The sequence below is a fragment of the Meleagris gallopavo genome, chromosome 1, assembly GCF_905368555.1.
Source record: "Meleagris gallopavo chromosome 1, MGAL_WU_HG_1.1, whole genome shotgun sequence".
Taxonomy (NCBI): Eukaryota; Metazoa; Chordata; class Aves; order Galliformes; family Phasianidae; genus Meleagris; species Meleagris gallopavo.
In genome coordinates this window covers 33,074,905-33,097,368 of record NC_139404.1, presented here as the reverse complement: position 1 = coordinate 33,097,368, position 22,464 = coordinate 33,074,905, and the positions used below count along the sequence as shown (strand labels likewise).

The following is a 22,464-nucleotide window of genomic DNA, read 5'->3' as shown; positions in this document are numbered from 1 at the left end:
GAGTTACAGTGCACTAAAAATAAAGATTCAGGGAGACAGGGGTAGACAGACAACATCTATATAGAAAACTTCTAGAGGGAAACCCAGAAGTAATTTAAGAGATATTCTCATGAAGCATTAGGAGACTAGGTGCCAACAGAAAGGGTAAAGTTTGGGATTAATGTTATAAGCCTTTTTAATGGAACAGATTGTGTACTGTTTTACAATTGCTATGCTATATACATAAACTAAACCACATGGAATGTGATACTCTAGAGGGACGTCCCTCCCAGTTCTAGATCTAGAATAGCTTTTGTTTCTCAGCACATGCAATTATCTAAATATTTATGCAAGAAATAATTGTGGCTTCTCTTTGAAACAGATACTCAACTCCACAATATTTCACAGAGTGGGCTGCTGAAACAGCTTTGTTTAGCTTTCCTGGACTCTGCTTTTACTTTCATTCTGACCCAGAAAAAAGAAATGCTTGGCAGCAGTTATTAACAAAATCAAGTATGTCAAAATAAGAGTATTTAATTAGAGTCTCATTCAAATATATTCCTTTGTCAGTTGTGCACAGCAGTTCAATCAGATGCAACATTTGAAGGCATTTGTACCACAGCCTTTGGAAAACAACTACAGGACAGAACTACAGAGCTTGTTAAACAGCCTAGCTACATTTTTTCTGCACAGTGTATAATTGTAACACACATTCTTTTTTCCACACACCCCCTCTTCAGTGAATATATTGACATTAGCCCAACTTCTAAAAACTCCAACTTCGTAATAAATAATGACGTTAGCTACGAGAAGTACTTTGTATTTGGATAGAAGCCAAAGGAAAACCTTCTAGGGCAGCTAATCTCCAAAGCTGCTAACACATACTTGGCCATCATTAAAACACCTGCAAGAATAACAATTTCTGAATGACAACTTCCAGTGCAACACCCACATATGAAAAGGAGCCACAGCACACATCCCATCCACTATGTCTCCTAAAAGAACAACCAACACACACAGTAGCTGGAACAGAACACTTACCAGATTTTGCTCCTATCTGCGGTTGGACAAGATGACCTTAGAGGTCTTTTCCAACCTTGATGATTCTATGATTCCAATCCCACTGTCATACCCAACTCTGGGCAGCATGTTAAGGAATGTGCCTTACCACTTACAGATATTCATACCAACCCTTACACACAACATGATTTTTAACTGACAAGAAACTAGAAATACAATCATGGAATTGCAGAATCGTAGAATGATTTGTGCTAGAATGGACATTAAACACCAACCAGTTCCAATCCCCTTCCATGTACAGGGACGCCTCCCACTGGATCAGGTTGCCCAAAGCCCCATCCAAACTAGCCCTGAACACCCCCAAGGATGAGGCATCTCAAGGCTTCTCTGGGCAGCCTGCATCCGTCCCTCACCATCCTCACAGAGAAGAATTTTCTCCTAACATCTAAATCTACCTTCTTTCAGTTTAAAACCATTACCCCTTGTCCTATCACTATACCCCCCGATAAAGAATCCCTTCTCAGCTTTCCTGTAGGCTCTATTTAGGCACTAGAAGGCTGCAAGGATGTCTCCCCAGAGCCTTCTCTTCTGCAGGCTGAATAACCCTGACTCTCTCAGCCTGTCTTTGCAGGAGAAGTGCTCCAGCCCTTTGATTGTCCCCATGCCTCTCCTCTCGGCCCATTTCAACAAATCCACACCCTTCTTTTGACGGGGGGTCCAGAGCTGAACACAGTGCTTTAAGTGAGGCCTCACAAGGGCAGAGAAGAGAGGGACAATCACCTCTCTCAACATGCTGGCCATCCCTCTTTTGATGCAGCTTCACAGTAGACAAATATAATTGTAAGACTGTCAATACTTTTAAGATATTTGTAGTACAGAGATTTACATCAAAATTCATGATTGTGTTTGGACCTTGAGTATTGTTCTACCTTTATCTAACTGGAGGGATTTATGAATCTGGTCACCCCTCCCACCCTTCATGGGCAGGACGTGTCAGCAGCCCAGGAAACAATTGGCTTTCTGGGCTGCAAATGCACTTTGTTTAATTCTCATGTTGCGAATTAAAAAAATCTCGAGAGATTCTTCTATTCTCAACAGCATCAGCTGTAGTAACCAAGGTCCAGTAAGATAAATGCTCTGAAATTGAGTTATGCAGGTCTGCTGTGAAACTCCACCTATTATTTATACTTCTAAAAGTTTGTTATTTTTCAAGATGTATGTTTTTCTATTCCAGTAACTTTAAAAAAAAAAAAAAAAAGGCTTATTACTTAAATTTCTTTGCAAACCTCAGGTTATTTCCATCAAATATTAAGGACAAAAATTCATAACAGTGCCTAGACTGCATGTGGAGAGTTGTAAAGGATTGGAGAAAGACTGCAGATTCGCAAGCTGCTGTAGGGAAACACAGTCAAAGCTTTAACAAAAATTCTGAATCATATTTCATTGCTTTACATTGGCACCCTGCTTTCAAAAGTCAGCAGTGCAGCTCTGACACAGCTTACGCACCTCCTCAAAGATCCAAGAAATGGAGACCACCTGTTTTTTCTTGGAAAGCTGTTCCTATAGCACTGAATACAAGCAGCCTATTTTAAAAATTACTTTAGGAGAAAGAAGAACAAAACCTACAAGATGATAGACATTAAGACTGTTAGATGAAAACATATTCACAAGGGAAAAAAAACAGTAGGGATGAACTCCAGCTCCAAGCAATTTATCCCTTCCAACTGTTGGTGAGCCGCTACCACTTCAAAGCTGCTGACAGCTCAAGCCCTAAATACAGCAAGGTTGATTCTAAGTATTCTTCATGATTTAACTGGGCAGTGCAAAAGGTTTTTTTGAAAGTGAGACAGAAAAGCAGATTTTCTTTGGTGGGTTTTTTTTTTTTCAGACTCTTGTGTAAAAACAAAACAAAACAAAACAAAACCAAAAAAAAAACAAACAAAAACCAACCAAACAGAAAACCCAGTAAAAATCAGGGAGATACAGCAATGCCACATGATCATAAATGAGTCATCCTTCCATCAGTTCAACTGGGGACTCAACCTTCAGTACTGGTGTATATTATGTCAGTTTCTGTCTTTTTCTGATGAAAGATTTTGCTGGAATTGTCCAATAAAAATCAGGAAATTTGGTTAGCATTGGCAGCATAAAAAGGATTAATTTTCAAGAACCAACACATTTTACATTAACATTTATAATCAAGAAATACTGACTCAAGTGCAAGCAATATGGCTTTCAGTGTGTGATATGCAGATCGTTAGAGCACCAGATAAGAAGAGCATTTATTTTCAGTCGTTAATGGCTCTCCTATTTCTCCTTGATGCTGCCTATTCCCCACAGTAGTTCAGCATGCCTAGGAGCTTCTCCTCAGGGTAGCCAGACAGAACGTAATATGCAACATGCATTTTTCTGGAGTTAAGCTGATAGCTCTAATCAGGCCATTAAAACCTGAGGAACAATCACTGAGATGCTTCTTTATTCACTGTGTCCTAGGGAAATGTATAAATGTATTAGCATCTATTAACCAAAAGAACATAGACGGTAATAAAAATGTTAGAGTCCATACAAATTGCTGTTAAAAATATACTGGCAACCAATCTGGTTCAAAGCATGAAGAGACATTTTGAAGAAACTGCCACAGTGTGAAAGTTCTGGGTTTTTTTTGTTTTTTTTTTTTGTTTTTTTTTTTGTTTTGTTTTTGGGTTTTTTTTGAGGGGGGGTGTTGTTGTTGTTGTTTTAAATATCTAAATTACTGGTAGGATAGATCATGCCTGTGCAACAGACACAAGTGAGTGTAATTAAACCAGCCTTTCAGCATATGCTCAATTTTCACCCTATTAGTGGTCCTTCTGATGTTCTCAAGATAAGTATTTATTGAATAACAACTGATATGCTTAGAATTTTAGTCCACATTAATACCCTTTCTCTGGAGACTGTAGGGAATTTCTGTCCATTCTTTCCATTGGGAACCCAATCTTCACTCATCTGTTTTTTTAGTGAAACTTTAGGCAGTGGAATTGTTCCTGGAACTCTATATTGTCTGTATTTAGCACACACAGTACTACTATCAGTTACATCATTTCGGGAAAATATTCTGTGACTATTCCTTTTAAATGAGTCTGCTGCTGGTCCCTGGGGGAAGTGATACGCAAACCCTTGTTTAAAAGAAGCTTCTGTAAGCTGCTGTGACACTGACACAGCTATTGTGTCACAGTAACGTTCTGTCCCAGATTTGCCAGTTTACAGCAACAAATAGCTTTGCTATCTTTTTAAACCTTTAAACGTTTAAGAAAGTGATGTGAAAAGTCTCTATGTACACCACAATTTTCATAACTTCCAAACAGATCTGGCAGGTAGTCATATTCCCTGCTAATAGTCAGATTACGGAACTAAAATATTTATTGTACTTGGCTTCTTCAGCATCTTTTACTGTAAACACTGGAAGATATGTTCATCTTGCCTTGTTATGGTTTCTGTCCAAAGAAAATACATTTTAATTATAAATAATATTATAATAAATTATAAATATACAAATCTGCTTAAGGATTTTGTGGCTGTGTGTTTATACAGTTGATTATTAATGCTGGGGACCAGAATCGCTGCATGAAATGTTCTGCATAATACTTTTCCCTTCTGCTTGACATTTTTCCTTATTGCTTTATTCTTTAATTGTCCCCACGAGGCCATCTACCCCATCTGCCTGAAGAGATGTGCAAGCATGCAAGATCTGAACTCTTGCTACTTTATGTTTGCAATTTTATGTGCAACAAGAAGGCAGAAATGAACTGCAATCTGCACTGCTTTCATATGCCAGTAACTGAAAAATAGAAGAGCTTAAGTGCTTCCCTGGTAGTAAGAAGCCGGAGATAATATCATCAGGTAGATGCCTTAGTATCTCCGAATTAGATCCTGTCTTTGTCCTGCACTTAGTAGATTTAAACAGAAACTGGTTCCCGACCTCTGTAAAACATAATGACAAATTGCTCCCAGGAGAACAAAAATAACAAGTGTCCAAACATTAAGTGGAAAGCCATGTATAATCAGGTGCAGGAAAACAATTTATTTTGGGCCCATCGGAATATGTACATTAGAACCTATAAGGGTCATTTCACCAGATCAGGTCAAATATTAAAAATGATGAGAATGAGAAGCAATAACGTACAGATAGGAAGAACAGAGAGTAAGCCAAGGGCAAGGCATAAAGTCCAAGGGGCAGAGACATCACCCATGACTACATTTCATGTAGAACAACAGTGGGTACTATACACATCTTTTTCATAAGGACTAGAGCAAGGGGTTGCTACACGTAACAGACATGAACAAAAAAGGGAACAAAACAATACTTCTAGGCACAGCCAGAAAATGAAGACAATATTGTTTGATATTTTCATTACATAATTTTAATGAGAAAAAGTGTTGGATGTCACGTTTCTCATTCTAAGTGCAAATAGATTTGCTACTGCAACCTCTGCCTGCCAGGTGAACATGTGCATTTTGTACCTAATCTCTCTCTGGTTCCGGTGGATGTCAACTAGGCAGTCCTGAGATGCGAGGTACCTTATGTCACATAGCTCATTCCTATCAGACAGAAATTATGGTTGAAGCTGCCCATTTGAACTAAACCTAAGTGTAGACAGCTTATGTTCTTCATGAATAAAACAAGACAATTTGCTAATAGCTCCACTTCCCGTACTGGTCTTGTTTTTCTCTCTGTTCAACATGGTTCACCTCATTTCATACTTGCTTTCACTTTTACTCAGAACTGGAACTTCACTATCATTAGAGTTTTAATCAGTTCTGTACCTGGGAGCTAAAGGCAAATTAATCACCTCACTAGCACTCTGCAGCAAGCACTACAGCCCGAATTGTCTACACAAGCACTGAGAGGAAAAACCAATTTCTCCAACAAGTACTAATTCCTGACAGACTAAAGTCCTAAAAATAAGTGCTCAAAATTAATACTGGTGAACAATCATTGCCACACTGAAGATGCATGCTTGTAAAACTCATTTGCATCATGTCGAGGTGCTATGTGTCTTCCTGCCCACTATTTCCCTCAAATCACAGAGCCTTGCTCACATCCCTTCACACATCCCTTGGGGAGCTCACCCTGCCTGTGCTCCAAAATATCTAATTGCTTTTTGATGTAACAGTATCACTTTGTGTATTAACTAGAAAACCCTGCTGAAAGGTAGGATAGGGTTGGTTAGGAAATGGGCTCCACTAACGTGAGCCTCAGGATATGCATATCCAATTTCTTTTCTTTCCCCTGCAGAAGACTCATATTAGGAATAAAAATGAAAGAAAGCTCCTTGGTCTTCTCCAAGAAGCTATGCTACGATGAGAAAATCTGAAGTGTTATGTGTTCAACACATCTGGAGAGAAGGAAAGCAAAAGCAAGATTTCTAGCGCTAGAGACCCTCAACTATGGGCTAACCTAGTGATGCACATATAACAAAATAGATATTTCTGAGCAACGTAAGCAACTGAAAAGCCATTCATTCCAAACTCGTTACTGAAAAATTTCTACTGTTTCAAGCAAGTCTGAGACATCTCCACACAGATTGTACTGGAACATTTCCACATCGCTTTTCCATCATCTTTTCAACTTCCGCAATGTTCTCCCTTATTAGTAAACTTACTGGTTTGTGAATTACAGCTTTACAGAGACACAAGTTAACAAACCATTAGAGACTGAAGAACTAGAAATTTTGATCCTATTACTGCTACACGTTTTAATGCACACCAATAAAATTGAGTCATGTTTTTAGATCTTTTCCATCAACTACAACCTATTCATTCTCTAAATCATTCTTCCCACTCTGTTGTTATCTGTCTAGATTACAGTAGAGTAAATGTGAAAAGAGTCTCCCGTTTTGAATGTATTAACCTATTACCTGTTAACCTGTCTCAACTCTTTGAATGGGTAGATAATAGCAGAACAAGGGGAAATGGTTTTAAGTTGAAGGAAGGAAGATTAGGTTGGATGTCAGGGGAAAGTTCTTTACTATGAGAATGGTGAGGTGCTGGAACAGGCTGCCCAGAGAGGCTGTGGATGCCCCATCCCTGGAGGTTTCAAGGCCTGGTTGGATGGGGACTTGGGCAGCCTGGTCTAGTATTAAATGTGGAGGTTGGCGGCCCTGCCTGTGGTGGGAGGGGGGGGAGGGAGGTTGGAGCTTTATGATCCTGGAGGTCTCTTCCAACCCAAGCCATTCTATGATTCTATGATGATTACTCCCTGCTACACATACTATTGTTTAGTCACATACTTTATATTCTGTAAAATTCTTGGAACTCTTTCTTGTACTAAATACAACCTTTGCCTACAAACATCACAACTGTGACTGATGGATATGCATTTCTATTCTATTTTTATTTCAGAACCTAGTAACAATGATGACTGCAAACACATTATATAGATCTCAAGCTAAGACACTTAGAGTGCTTAGCCAAAGAGAGATATACATGTAGGTCACTCCAAAAGTAATGTCTCCTATTTATTTCCATGGAAACTACAACAGATACAAAGTACACTACACTACTTGATAAAGCAAATTCTCAGCTGCAAAACACTGTTTTTTACATAGTCACCACCATTAGCTGTGCATTTTCACCAGTGATGAACAAGAGTCTGCATATTTGTAAAAATCTGCAGCAGAGGAGGTGATCCATTGTGACTGATGCCACTACTGAAATGCACCACCCACCACCTCCCTGTGTTCATATCCACTGTTTAGTCTCCAGAAACGTTCAGCAAGCTCTGGTGAATGTCAACAGGTGCCATTTTTTCCACATGAAGGAAATGTGGAAACCCCTTTGCTTTGTGTACACTTCCTTGTCAGATGCCATTTTGCCCTTCTACTACCATCTGTCGCATGGCAACAGCATGTAATGGGATACTGGTGGGAAGGTTCAACCTCCACTGCTGTGCCACAGCCATCTGCCTCTTATGCCACAGGCCAACTTAGTAAAATAAGAGGCACTACTTTTGGAGCAGCCCTCATACATTATATGGCTATGAAAAACATGCAATGGCCATGTACAATGACAAACACAGATACAATGCTTAATGACCTAACAGAAGTAGTTATGTTATCAGAAGTGCATGTTCATACCTAACATTGGGAAAGAAAGGAAAGTCCTTCAGAAGAGTCACTGTATACGCTAGAATAGTTATGCCAAGGCAGAGCTGCAAGGCACACCCTTCATTTGGCTTGAATCACAGTTTCTCTAATTACAGAGTTACAATGAAATACTGTTTTTACAAATAATTCATTAATTCAGCGTGGCTATTTTGGAGTCCTAAGTAAAAACTGTTTCCTTTCTGCATGGATAGACAAACGTGTTTTTGAAAGAGGAACAGGCTTTTTTCCTTGCCTCTTGGATATTTGCAATTCAGTTCTTAAGGTCAGCAGCATATAAAGCAGGTTTCCAAGCACTTCAGCACCAAGGACTTGCTCCATGAGAACTGTCATGAAGAATTTATGTGTGCTACAACAGATTTTATGCTACATATGCTGAACCTTCTCTTCAGATGCTACTGATTGAGACACGTTTGCCTTCCTCATGCATGTGAGGGTCCCCACTGCAGAAGAGGCTTTACCTTCTTGAACATTCTGGTGGAGTCTTCGCTTATCTGCATGAAGCGCATGATGACGTTGTTTAGGTAGATATCGCTCAACGTTGCATGGTCTTTGCTTTCTCTTCTCACTTGGTTCAGGAGTAAATACCAGCAATTCACTGGTGATAAGAGGTTCTGATCTTTCCTAAGGAGGAGAGATACATATGTGTTATGTACAGAAATGGAAAAGTTACTTAATTATTACAATCAACCCCCTGATATTTACACTCATAACTTGTTATGTAAAAATGACTACTTCTGAAAACTCAGACTATCCATTCTTGGAGTAACTCAGATCAGGCAAGCTTCAGATGATTCTTTTAAGACAAATTTCAGAAATCCCATGAGGCATGGATACAAAAATACTAAAAAAGTGCAAGAATTTAGAACACTGCAAGACAGCCAACAGTTTAAAAATCCTGCCACAAAGCTTCAGTTGCTTACAGACTGCGTACATGTGAATACGCAAAATTAATAAAGGTTGTTGGTGAGATTAACAGTAATTATTTTTTTTACATTAGAAATAAATAAGGACTGTAGGTGCATTCCAAATCCTTCATGAGAAAAGTTGTAGCTATTTCACAGTAACGGATTTGTATAACTGCTATAAAATCACAAGGAAATGTCACAAGCATATATATATATATATTCTGTGATCAGCATTCATGAATGCTGTGGAACACACTGCTACTGCCAGTCAAAGACAATTCAACTACAGGGCCAAGAGAAGTACAGACATTTTCCCCAATGATCCAATTCTGAACTTCCTTTACAGAATTTTGTTCTATAGGCCCAAGTGATTAATGTTGCAGATGGTGAAATCACAAACAGCTTCTCATTTCTTAAACACAAATAGAAATGTACGTAATTCAACAACTGTTTCACAGACAACAAAAACCTATTTGTAAAATTTGCCTTATCATTTTACTTAAGCTTTAAGTTTGCCTTCATCCATGTGGCCTAGAAGATCACTGCTCTCTCTTTTTTCTTCCATAGGGATTCTCATATAGTAGTAAAGGATCAGGCACATGGAGATAACATAGTCAGGGGTGGCAATGAATTGAGGGAGAAACTCCTTCAGCTCTTGGTAAATTATTCTAACAATTAACTATTGCCACTGTTAACAATGTGTCTTTAATTCCTCATCTGATTGTCCAGCTTTAGCTTTTACCCCTAGAATGAAAGCAACAATGAATAACTAACAGACAAAAGCCTTTTCTTAATCATTCAGTGAGCACTGATTTGCTGTGAATCAGAAGCATGTTCAGGAAACTTCTCCGTTTTGTCTGAAAGGTACATCTTAACACAGGTACTCACAGCAACAAGATTCAGGGTCTTACTTAGCTTAGCCAGCTAAGCATCCCTGAAGGGCCACGCTGACATTACTTGGTCTGCACTGCTTCTGTGTGTCCTAAAGGTAATCCCACAGGATCCCAACTTCCCATAGGAAGGTACTTCCACCTTCCAGCTGTTCTGGGATGGAATGGTGGGAAGAGCAAGGAAACCACCAGCTTAAGTGACTTTTGCTACGATCACTTCTCAAAACAACCAGACAGTTGCACAATGAAGTTGAAGACAGGACTTCAGTCATGATACCCACACACATTGGCTAGTCTGGATTTAGACATGTTTAAGAATGAAAAAATATGTTTGTATGCACAAAGCAGAAGGATCTTGACACAAGTTGTGTAACAGCCTGGGCTCCCTCTGAAGCAGTGACATGCAAAGCTTGGTTATTTCGTAGAACTACTGAGTCACTTAACAGAACTTTTGGAAATATATAGCACTGTTCTTTGAATTGTGTGCTATATTCAGATTAATCTCTTCTGTGTTCAATGAGTTTGGAGAAGATTTTTGTCCCCAAACAAAAATATCTGTGTCTACAGCACAGTACTAGCTGGATAGTGGAAAAAAATCCAAACACAAAATTTTGGGTTATATCCCTAAGCAAAAGAGAGCCAGGCAGAGCATTCATTAATCAGCCCAACTCAGGAAAATAAACAGATGACACCGTGCTAGCAAATAATGCGTTTGAAACACTTTCTAAAATACGCTGTAAAGACTTTTTGACAAATACTGCCTGCCCACTTCTGTTTTGTCCCAAGTTACTAAGCCATCGAAGGGATATATTAAATTGCAAGCAAGACGTAACAGTCACATCCTAGTCCAAGAATAAGAGTGGCAAAGAGATACCAGAAGTTTACATGCAACAGCAAAATCAAAATAGCTTTCTCTCTCAATATCTTTTTGCCAGTATTTGTGGCCTTTTTTTTGTTGTTGTTGCTGTTGTTGCTTTTATAATATTGATTGACCTATTTAGACACTTTTAAAATCTGTCAATCACACTGCAACAGATCAGCACACAACTTTCAAGCACTTTTGGGGCTCTGCTTCTCTTCCAGATATCAATTGCATTTCAGATGGTTTAAATTCAATGTAGTAGGTGAGGAATATTTCTGTAATATACCTTTTAAGAAACTGAAAAATGTTCTATGAAACTTACATGAATAACTGCAATGGCAATGGTCCAAACCAACACAACAGTATTCAGGTGACCAGCTACCTTCAGCTGAAATGAGAACTGCTATGCTCCTAAGCACGGATGAGAATTTTTAATACGCCTTTGGACCTGGCTCCAACCAAACAGTACTCAAAACCAGCAGAGGCTGACACAGAGGTGAGGAGGAAGAAATATCTTACTTGTACTGCTGATGGTCTTTTGTACTTCTTGTTTTTGCCATGAACCTCTCTGCCAATTTTTCCAGGTTTCGGGAATACTCCATCTCTATTTCCGACTTCTTGCGGAAGAAGTCCTGCAGATCCTGAAGAAGCTGCACTCTCATTTCAGTCTGCTGCTCCAGGCATTTCTGCTGCTCTATGAGTTGAGCTCGGATCTCTAATAAAAGAAGCACATGCCACTCAAGTCAGTGAAAGTAAATGAGAACTGAGCGTTATGAATCAAAATTACAAACACTCCAGACAACTTCAGCCTCTGCAGCTACACCAGCTGGACCTGAATTTCAGGTCTTGTGGTGGGATGCAGCCAAGGCAGCTCTCATTTCTGCCTGTGTCCCCACACCCGCTGTCAGTCTGCTGGGCTGCTATGAGCAGATCTGCCTCACATTTCCTCTCCCAGCCTCTGGCATTAGCAAGACATCTGGCTTGGAGCTAAATGCTTGTGGGGGGGTGGTGTTCAACTGTTTGACCAGCAGCTCCTTCTGCTATCCCCAGAAATGTCAGGCTAAGCATTCACTCTTTGGGCTGCAATCAGCCTACTGCCATGTGGACCATGCCAGCTCATATCACCATACACAGCATGGAAATAACTCTGCAATAAATTCTGGAGGCATTATCCACCATAACTGTGCACAGATGACCTTCCGCAGCTGCCCATCTACACTGGAGGGAGAACTGGTGTATTATTCACCAATATGCTACAGTGAGCTTAGAGCAAGAAGTGCACTTGTATTTAGAAACAGCTATCTGAAAATGTGTAAAAAGTTTCAGGCATTGTGGTATATTTATTAATATAAAACAAAATTAGTCCATTTAGAAGAGAATGTATACTTATAGAGAGTACCTGGAGTAACAGGGAAAAGCCTCCAGATTTCTTACCCCTGTATTCTGTACTGTTTGCCATATGTACGGTTACTACATGTCTTTATTTAGGTCTTTTTTTTTTTTTTTTTTAAACACTTCTATTTCTTCAGTGCTAAGTTGATAATCACATTCTGGAAAATCGTCTAAAAATATCCCTCTACCTCTTTTGAAAGGCTGGTTCATTAGAGTTTTAGAATTTGCCCATATATACTGGAATCCAACACTGTGGAGTAAACACTTTGCAGCCATTATTTATATACATACAGTTTAGCATTTATATTATAATAAAACAATATGTCAGAAGCGATGTTCATGAAGTTGTCGATGTTTATTCCATCACACAATCACTGAGGTTGGAAAAGACCATTAAAATCATCAAATCCAACCATCACCTAACACTACTGAGTTCCATCACCAAACCACATCCCTTAGTGCTACATCTGCACATCTCTTGAATATCTGCAGGGATGGTGACTGTACCACTTTCCTGGGCAGCTTTTTCCAATGGTAAGCGCTCTCTTCATACAGAAATTCTTCCTTACATCCAGCTTAAATCTGCCCTGACTCAATCTAAGGCTGTTTCCTCACATCCTCAGGCTGCCTCCTCATGTTCTACTGATTTAACCTCGCAGTGGGTGAAAAGACATCAGAAAGCTTAGATGCCTCATTGGACTGAAGTAGAAAAATCTTTCTGAAAACCACCACTAACATCACATGGAACAGCAAACCAGTAAGAAACAACAGAATTGCAAAAGCTTGTCTGAGGCAACTAGGAACTAATGTATCTTCACTCATCTTAAAGCAGGTCTAACAGCAGAGATCCAGTCTGCTGGGATTCAAATGTGTATACTGAAATAAGGTAGGATGAGCACAGAAAGCTGTTAAGTCAATATATTTACTGGAGGAGACAGATACTGCAGTGTTTTCTTCCAAACCTCCTTTGAGCTACCATCTGCTGTGTTAATCATTAATGAGACCATCCATTTTTATACTCTGGTAGGTGAACCAAAGAATTCATGTTTTGGTTTTCATTTCATCTAAAATCAGCTCATCAGAGAAGGACCATGCCTCCAGCAAGGCCGAGCCACTGTAATACAACACCCTATCAATGACATTCATGTATGCAGAGGAGAAAAGCACACTGAAGCTGGAAGGTTATTAACAGAAATAATTTTAAAAAAAGCTTTTTTTTCTTAAATGCCCACTACTTTGTGGACATTATCATCACAGAAAATTCCTTCTTAAAGGAAATCGGTTATACAGATTCACTGATCAGAAGCAGGAGTTTTGGCTCAGTCCAAATCCACGTACATTATCCCTTTACTCTGGTCATCTCCCATTTCCATCAGAGATTTTCCACTAGTGACTTTAAAACCAGAGCTTTGTATGGAGCAGCTATCTTCTAATTATTTTGTAGGTCAGTGGATCTTACTGTTATAATTCTTCCTTTTTAGGCAAGCTTTTACCATAGCAACAAGAAGAAGAAAGAGTGTAGAAAAAGGAATACATGAACAGAGATGCAAGAAACAATGATCACGGGATGACAAATTCCATGTGAGAAAACTACTTGACAGTGGCTTCCTTCAAGCTTGTATGTTCAAAGTCAAAATTGAAGCATGACCACTTTATGTTGATGGTGGCTGGTGGGCTCCAAGCTCTATGCAAGGCAGTAAGCTAGTGATGGGGGACAGCTTCATGAAGGATGTCTCACAATTCCTGGCTGGTTGGATCTCAGCAAGGAAGAAGACTGTCAGTCCTATAGCTATGCCTCTCATCTGCAGCAAGGAGAGAAAGGGGAGATGCACGTTCTGTTTGAGCCAGCAAACCAAGATCTGTTCAGAAGAGACTGTAGCACTGTAGCACAGCAATTCTCCTTCTAGCCCTTCGTGTCCTTCTGCTCCTGCTCCTCTGAATTCTACTGTTAGGAATGATGTGTGATGCCATGCTGCTAGGCTGGGGAGATGGCAATGAATAAGAAATCAGATCAGCAAATGTGTGATTTTCACTTTCTGGTAAGAGACAACCGTGGATTTAAAAAAAAAAAAAAGGAAGAAAAGGAAACCTAACAAACATTGGCACAACAGCCAGCCAGCCTGAGTGGCTGCACATCACAAAATCCCGAGTAACTGGCATAGTACTTCTAAGGAGCACAGCCTGTCCATCTCCTCCTGTTATGGAAAAATTCACCAAGGCAATGCTATTGTCCTTAACAAACCCACATGCGTGACTTCCCTAGAGCTGCAAAGAGCTGTGTGGAATACTGTTGCACTATATTCAAAGAAATAACTATCCAATACGCTGAGATGGTGCCAAGTAAAAACCAGTCAGCCCAACCTCTATAGCGGCACAGACAGGTGTAGCAGGCAACAGAAGACTGCCTGTCCTTGCTCAGTATTGCAAGCACATTTAAATTAAAAGTTGAACTGACACCAGCTGTAAGGCACAATGACATTGTCCTGCTCTGCTCTGTGGAGTAGCTGATGTAAAATGATTGTCAGGGCGTTCTGTGCCAGGAATGCACACGTTCAAACTGTGGACAAATTAACACCTTCGCCTTCTCTGTACAGCAATTTTCAGTCGCAATCACTGCTCTTCTGGCCAACCGAAGGGAATCCCCTCCATTTACAATGCAGCTTCAACAGACTGAACTCACATCAAGTGGAAAAAACCCACTTGACTTGAACGCATGACCAAAACCAGGAAGTGGTTAATGCAACTATAATTAAATCAATAACCTCTGAGTAAACTTTTGTTCTAAAGATTTTCATATTAAAACTCATTTCAAATTTATGCTCCACTCAATAGTGTTTCCTAGAATTAAAGCTTTAAGAAAAGAACTGATTGTGTTTGTCATAGCCTTTAAGATACTGCTTTAACCTTTAGCATATTTTCTTCTGGCAAGACATTAAAGCAGTGCACTACAGAAAACAAAAGCAGACAAGATTAGAGCTGTTTTGAGAGGTGTAAGGAGTAGATGAAACTGAACTTCCAAATCATAATCAGAAATACACTCATCAAAGTTGCCTCGCAGCATTACAATGACTTACACAGCACCACAGTAAGATGCAGCCAGTGACCCATCTGAAGGCATCTGCAGTGAAACACGATGATGCGACACATGGTGATCATGCTGGCCACACACCAGCAGGGAACACAACTCATTGCTTTTACCTCCATGAATACCCCACCACCATGCTCCATCAAGCATCCTGGAAAGCTGTGGATATCCCTCTCCTGACCTCAGAAGTCAAGAAGCTGGTCATCTCATAGATACACAGCATTCTCTGACTCTAAAATTTAACATGAATTCTAAAACAAAACAGTGTTATTTTAGCACTTCCTATGAAGACTACCCAATTGCCCCACTGGGACACCCATGCTCCTCACAGGTGATGCTGCACTGCCCACATCATCAGACAGGCTCCAGCCACACCACTCAGAGACCTTCCAGAGCACTGCAAACCCTCACTACCAAACTCTCAACCCAAATGACTCTAATGAATGCTTCACAGCACTGTTACATGGCTGCTTTTCACTAGAACTCCCTATAAGCTGCTGCAGCCTGCCATCTTTAACTCCCTTCTAACTCTACCTAGGTGGAAATAACTCCTGCGCTTGTGGAACAGCACTGGCATGGTTCTTGCTGTTTGCTCAAAACCCCGTAAAATGCTGCATGAACCGGACCTGGTTTGCTCCTTGGGTCTGCAAGCTCCCACCTGCTGCCTTGGCACACTGAAGTTGTGATTACAACATACAGATACATCCGCCCAGCAGTATCAGTGGACAATGATGCAAAGAGCCCATCCTGCTAATGGTGGTAACAGCAAGAGCTTATCAAAATTATTGAAGAGTACAAACAAGGCATGTTTGTGTGCAGGTCTACAGCCACTTGGTAACTGTATCACCTACCCATCTTTTTCAAATATCCCCCTCACAAAAAAATTACATTTTATATTAGCTTTAAAACACTCAGTGTATCATCAAAAGCACTAGGATGCTTTTTGATAGTGTTTTAGACTTCCTCTTTCCAATCCACTACAACTCATCCATTTTTTCACCAGTGAACTACTGACACACATATTTCTCATTCTTACGTTTATGCAATCCAGACTGTATTTCATAGGAAAATATTTAGAACTTAAATTCAGTCTAGATATTATCTAATGACTGCCATGTGTTTGTAATTAAGGAGATACTGGTGCCTTATTAATTTTGTAGTTCCTCCTTACAGACACAATCTTACATGATTCTCACTACGCCTTGGTTACTTCATAATAGATCAGCTCATGTCTAAGTTTGTTGGTTGAAGCTGGGACGCTACAAAGAACCATAGGCTTGGGTTGGAAGGGACCTCAAGGGTCATGAAGCTCCAACCCCCTGCCAACAGGCGGAGTTGTGAGCCACTACATCGAGTAGTAGATCAGACTGCCCAGGGCCCTACCCAACCTGACTTTGAATATAGGATATCCACAACTTCTCTGGGCTGTCTGTGCCACCACTCTCTCACCAAAACTTCTCCGAAATCTAATTTAAATCCCCCCTCCTTCATTTAAAACCATTCCCCTTTGTCTTATCACTATCTACCTGTGTAAAAAGTTGATTTTCTTCCTCAAGGGATCAACCTTCCCAGTTCATCATAATCTTCTGTCTTTGTAAGGATCTGCCTTTGGCTTCTCTATTGAGATGAGCAGAGCTTTGGTTTAGCTGAACACAGCTGGACAACAGCTGCATCAGTGCAGACATTCCTTAACCCTGTGAAAGCACAGATAACTTGGTTTACAAAGCCAATTTTTCCCATGTTTAAATATTCTCAGTAAAGTACTTAGCTCCAGCTGGTCAGGTCTGTACCTGTCAGCAGAGAAAGAGCAGCAGCAACCACCAAAAGGCCCAAGGAAGCTCCTCCGTGCAGTTAGGATTAAGTCACCCCTACAATCAGCACTCCCAAGCCTGCCTGGGATGTTATCCTGCCTCTCAGCAGACAAGAAGATAAAGATTGTAAGAGGTATGAGCCTTATGGTGACTCTTCTGGCCCAGCTGTTGGTACTTCTCCAGAAGATAAGAAGCCTAAAGGTACTAGTGTCGGACAAGCTTTTATTTCTCAGAGTCATAACTAGAAAGCTGTCAAAGTGCTTCTATGATAATTCATGGGAGAAGCAGTGTGGTCAGCAGGGAGCTTGGCTCATGCTCTGTTCCAGCTCCATTTTCTAGGAGCACAAGCACTTCCAAAGCCAGGAAATCCCAACTGTCTGACAGCTGATGAGAGGTGCTGGAGTCAGACTCTCTTAGGTTGCTGCAGAAATGCCTTTAAATAGATCGTAAGTCTATTCCACAACATTAACTTTCTCCAACAGATGAGTGATTATCACTTCTCTGTCTTCTACATGCACATAAGAAATGTGGCTGCATAGATGGTGACAACCTGGAGCTTCCAAAGGCAGAATTTTGGGGGACTTTCTTCTACTCCCTAGCTGATTTCACTTAGGACATTCAGCATTTGCCTTATGCATGCTTGCACTTAAAATGAAACCTCTCCAATACAAACCCCAATTATAAATTTATTGTTTGGCTGCGTGTCATTTCAAAAATCCATTTCAGGTTTTTTGTCTGCTTGGGGATTTCGGGGATGCAGCTGAGGTTCTTCCTAGCACACGTTTCCAGGTTTTAGGAGCCTGTGGAGATAGAATGTGAGTAAGAACCATGACTGGCATCTGGAGGACTGCACAAAGGGTCAGGGATCTGAAGACTCTGTTGACATCTGTACAATTAATTCATTTGAGCACCTCAGCCTTAAAGATCAGTCGTTGATTGGTCATTAGCAGAAATGCTGTAGAAAACATTTCCACCATGCAGACAAGTGCTTACAGCTCCATTTGTCCGTCATAGTAGAAACAAAGAGCAGAGAAATAACAGATTCTCTCCTTGCTGTAACTGAAAACTTCAAGCAATGTGTTCACGCAAATACTGCCCTAGTCCTGCTTACTGCAGCCACAGATGGAGCAGCAACATGCTCTCAGCCAGTAACTGGGGAATCCCAGTGGATGGGGTTCAAAAGGGATGGCTACATCCAGGCACCTTCCACCTTCCAGTTACCTTCAGACAAGTCTCTGGAAGAGCCACAAAAACCTCTAGACATAGCTGAAGAAGATTTTCATCGTGTTGTTCTTGGAATAACGCCCTCCTGCTATTCACAGCCACAGCTGTTGGTCACTTGGCTGCCTGCAGTCCAAGCCTGAATGGAGGGCAGCTTGCCAGCTCACAACTTGGCTGGGTGTGCTTCTGCCATGGTGCTGCTGCCAAGTGGCCGTGGGTTTGGGCAGGCAGGCTGCCTGCACCACCTCTCAATGCTGCTGCTTCTGCGTTGTCTGCTCCCGTGCATCATGGCAAGGCATCAGCCATGCATCCTACCTATACCTGAGGACAGCATAGGTCAACTTTCTCATCCTTGTTTTGCCAGAGCTGGAACTAAGGAAAAAACCTGTGACTCCACTCGGAGGAGAGGGGACTTTCTTTTGCTAACAGTAAAAGCCCAGCTCATCCCAGAACACTGCCAGTCAGAAAAAACACCAAAGTACAGGACACCGCCTGGGCCTGGAAGATCTGCAGCAGGGCCCTGCAGCAGCCTCCCTCAGGCTGCACAGTGACGCAGGCAGTGGGTGCCCTTCACCTCCAGAACAAATCCATCAGCTTGCAAACCATGGGCACACAAAAGGAGAAGAACCCACATCAAACAAGCCACAAAACACATTTCAAAAGAAATGAACAAACCAGACACTGCCCCAACCAGGGCATTCATGACAAAGGCCTACAGCCTCACAAAGGAAAGAAAAAAAAAGTGAGTGAGGGACAGACAAGGAGTCTGTGGGCATCTCTGTCTGCCAAGCAGACAGAATATCATGCAGTAGGTGTCCAAAAACCCGTTTAGGGCATCTAAACTGTCAAGGTCTGTGTGACAGCTCATTTTGATCCTTCCAAAGGGTTTCCACTGTTCAGGCTTTTTAATGCTTGTTACAGATACTATCAGCCTTTCCCTGCAGATCTAAACTCTGGGCACAGAAGAATATTAAATAAAACCTCAATACACCCAAATCTTTCTTTTCTTACTAATGAGGTATCTGTCAGCAGAACAGAAAAATCATTCATGACTCTCCTTTGAATAATTCTTTGCAGCAATGTCTGGAATGCAGGGTTGACAAGAGCACTCTACAAGAGAAAAAAACCCACCACCATACCCCTTCCTGGCCACAGATTTCTATAGGTCTACTATTTAATTTAGTTATTATAGGCTGCTGCAATTGCCCTAATCACAGCAGATGAAATGTATCCTTCCTTCTGCTTACTTCTTCTCTACAAAAAATTCTCTCTTTACAGAACAGAGAGTGTTTTTTATCTATTCAAACATAATTCATTCATCATACACATTATGCTATATTCTTGTTACATGCTTCTTCTGTGTTTAGATTGTAAATTAGATTGTAAATTCTACATTTTAACTAGCACCTGGAGAAATGTTATTTCAGCATTACCATTTTATAAAACAGACAAAAGAACCCCTCTATTCCTAGACATTTAAAAGCAGTTTTAGCACTGACTGACGGTGAAATTCATGTATCCCAGAAAATTAATGTCAGCAAAAGATCGAGATTTTTAAAATAAATTTTGATCTCCTTGAAATCAATAGAGATTTGCCACCAACTTTACACACGCTGGGATTACTACCTAACTCTCTGCTTGAACTCAAGGCTGACCTAACACACATACTGCTGTCAAAGGAGGCAGTACCTTTTTCCCCTCTTACATCCTGGCTACACAAACCTTACAGGTCATCATGCCTCAGTACTGCCTCTGCAAACAGAACAAATAAGCCATAGGGAGAAATGAAAGATTTTCTCAGCTGTTCTCCAAAGGTATTGTCAGACCAAGGAAAAGGAAGGAAGGCGCAGCTCAGACTACTTAAGTCACTGCCACTACAGGTCAGCCTTTTTCAAAACAATACCGAAGTGGGTAGCTACAGCAAAGTTTAGTTCCCAGCAGAAGTTTACATTGAAGAATGAATACCGAGTTCTCCACCAGGCTTGGCAGGAGCAGACTGGAACTTTTTGGAAAGTCTGATCTGAATTTTGCAGAAATTAACTGAACTGATTCCTACATTGAACCTGTCACAGACAATGGGAAACTCTATCCATAACAACTAACAATTCATAACAATCACCAGAACATCATCTTGGCACATCAACATCAATTCAACGGGACTGGGACTTGGAGATAAAACTCATCCTTACAGGTGAATGATTCTGCTTCAGGGATTGGCAGAAAACACTTCTGAACAAAAATACCATTCTGTACAGGCTGGGTGATCTTACTGCTCTTAAATCACTGTGTATGGTTCACAAACTACAAGGCAATATTTTCTGGATGGCAATCAATTCCCCTGCTCTTTACAGACAAACTGCTGGCGGCTTTTACCTTCTGTATGCGTACCATGTATCTCTATGCATGTATTTCAGCTCACCTGGATCTTTCAAAACAAGACCTCCTTACTTTTGTGGATTCTCAGCTTATCAAATCACTCTCTGACTACTTTAATGAAGAACGCATAGTATTCACTTTTTAAAATCTACTCTAAGAATTTCTCCTTGGTTGTGTTTTGCCACTTACTTTTAAAGCCAAAATGATCTTGAGAACATCATTAAGAAGTTTCATAATGCACATGATATTGTTCATAGAGCTAACTACCTGTATAATGAAACAACAAATATAACAACCTATTATTGATCCTCTGCCAAGGTAAAATGACCTCAGGAGTGAAAAGAAGTCAAGAAATTAACAAGTTTCCAAACTAGTCTCATTTCACTTAAATTTCTATGCTTGGCATCTCACCTCTGCAGGTGTTTCCAAGCCTACAGCCCTATCATTGACCAAATGGCCATGGAGGCTCTTGGCACTGTGCTGGGGGCTGCTGCCATCTGAAGAGCACTTCTGAGGTAAGCGATACACTGGTCAGGCGAGAGCCACAAATGGCAAGAAAGGAAGAACAAAAGGAGCAGCAGCTGGTAGTCTTAAAATTGATGGTACAACACAAAATCAAACGTTGCTTGTATGCAGATTTTACATACCTTGGAATCACCATCATGAATTTCTCACTAAAATACAGGCAAGCACTTCTGTTAGACAGTCTCGTTCTTGCCCTGGAAGACTTCTGTACATCTTTTCTTTCCCATGCGAGGAAATTGTAAGTCAGACAGAAGACATTGTGGTCTTTTTTTTTTTTTTCTTTAATTTTCACTTTAGAGACAGCCTGTGAGCAGGCAGGAGCTGACAAAGCACTGGGGAACCCTTGCATCCTGTCTGACGCTGGTTTATTATCTCAACTTGACAGATTTAGGTCCTCTTTTTCCTTTTTCCACCCCTCTCGAGAGCTCAGAAGTCATTTTATTGCTTCAGTTCACTAATTCTCTAATTAGATTTAGATGGGAAAAAAATATGTAAAACTGATTAAAGTCATAATTACTATGACTTTTCACAATAATATCCAATTGCAGAAGAAAAAATGAGATTTGTAGTGAAAGCAAGTTCTCATTTACCCTGGAAATAACTCAAGACAACTCTGCTTCAACACGCAGTGCATATATGCTCTTGCTGTGGAGTCTATACCATAAACATAAAAGATACTCGGTACATGCAGTAGCATCTCCTTTAGAAGGTTCTCCTAAAATTATCAGGATGCAGAATATAATACGCAGGCTAATATGAAGAGAAAACGATCTGTATCGGACTGTCAAGAGCAGAACGGTAATGAAAACTGTATGACCTTTATCAGGTAGGTGGTGAAAGCTCTGTCTTGGCTCCTGCACGGCTGCAGACAGGCCTGCATCGCCACAGCACCGCGCCATCCGTCACCGACAGCTCCTGCAGTGGCACCAGGCTTGGAGCTGACATGTCCTTCACCCGCAGGGAGAACAGAAACCTACCCACTGCACAGACCACCATTTTGTTCTGTTAAACTCTACAGCAATTGAACCCCTCCTTCTTAGTATCTCAGGTGGATAGCCGACAAGAAAAATGTCTGATGGCATTTTGTATAAATTAAATGTTGAGAGATGTGTCGTTTTTGAACAACAACAAAAAATTATCCTGAGCCTCTGGCAAGTGACATAGCTCTTAAAATGAGAGTCACGCTGGAAGCAGCACAGGCAGGAATTCCTGAACAGCAAACGACCAGGAAAGCCATGAAACCCAATGTTGCT

At 40.7% G+C, this 22,464-nt stretch overlaps 1 protein-coding gene across 3 annotated transcripts in view; it reads right to left on the bottom strand.

Annotated features, from left to right (window-relative positions):
• SRGAP1 (SLIT-ROBO Rho GTPase activating protein 1) overlaps window positions 1–22,464 on the bottom strand; it is a 138,634-nt gene that overhangs the window by 59,990 nt on the left and 56,180 nt on the right. For 2 of the 3 annotated variants that reach the window (XM_085220324.1, XM_085220331.1), the window contains exons 2-3: window positions 11,321–11,516; window positions 8,603–8,765 (exon numbers count right to left, since the gene is read on the bottom strand). In XM_085220324.1, the coding sequence (XP_085076450.1) occupies window positions 8,603–8,765; window positions 11,321–11,516 (359 nt within the window). Of the gene's footprint in view, window positions 1–8,602; window positions 8,766–11,320; window positions 11,517–16,804; window positions 16,932–22,464 lie in introns of those variants that run through there. The other variant, XM_031553497.2, reaches the window with a different exon arrangement.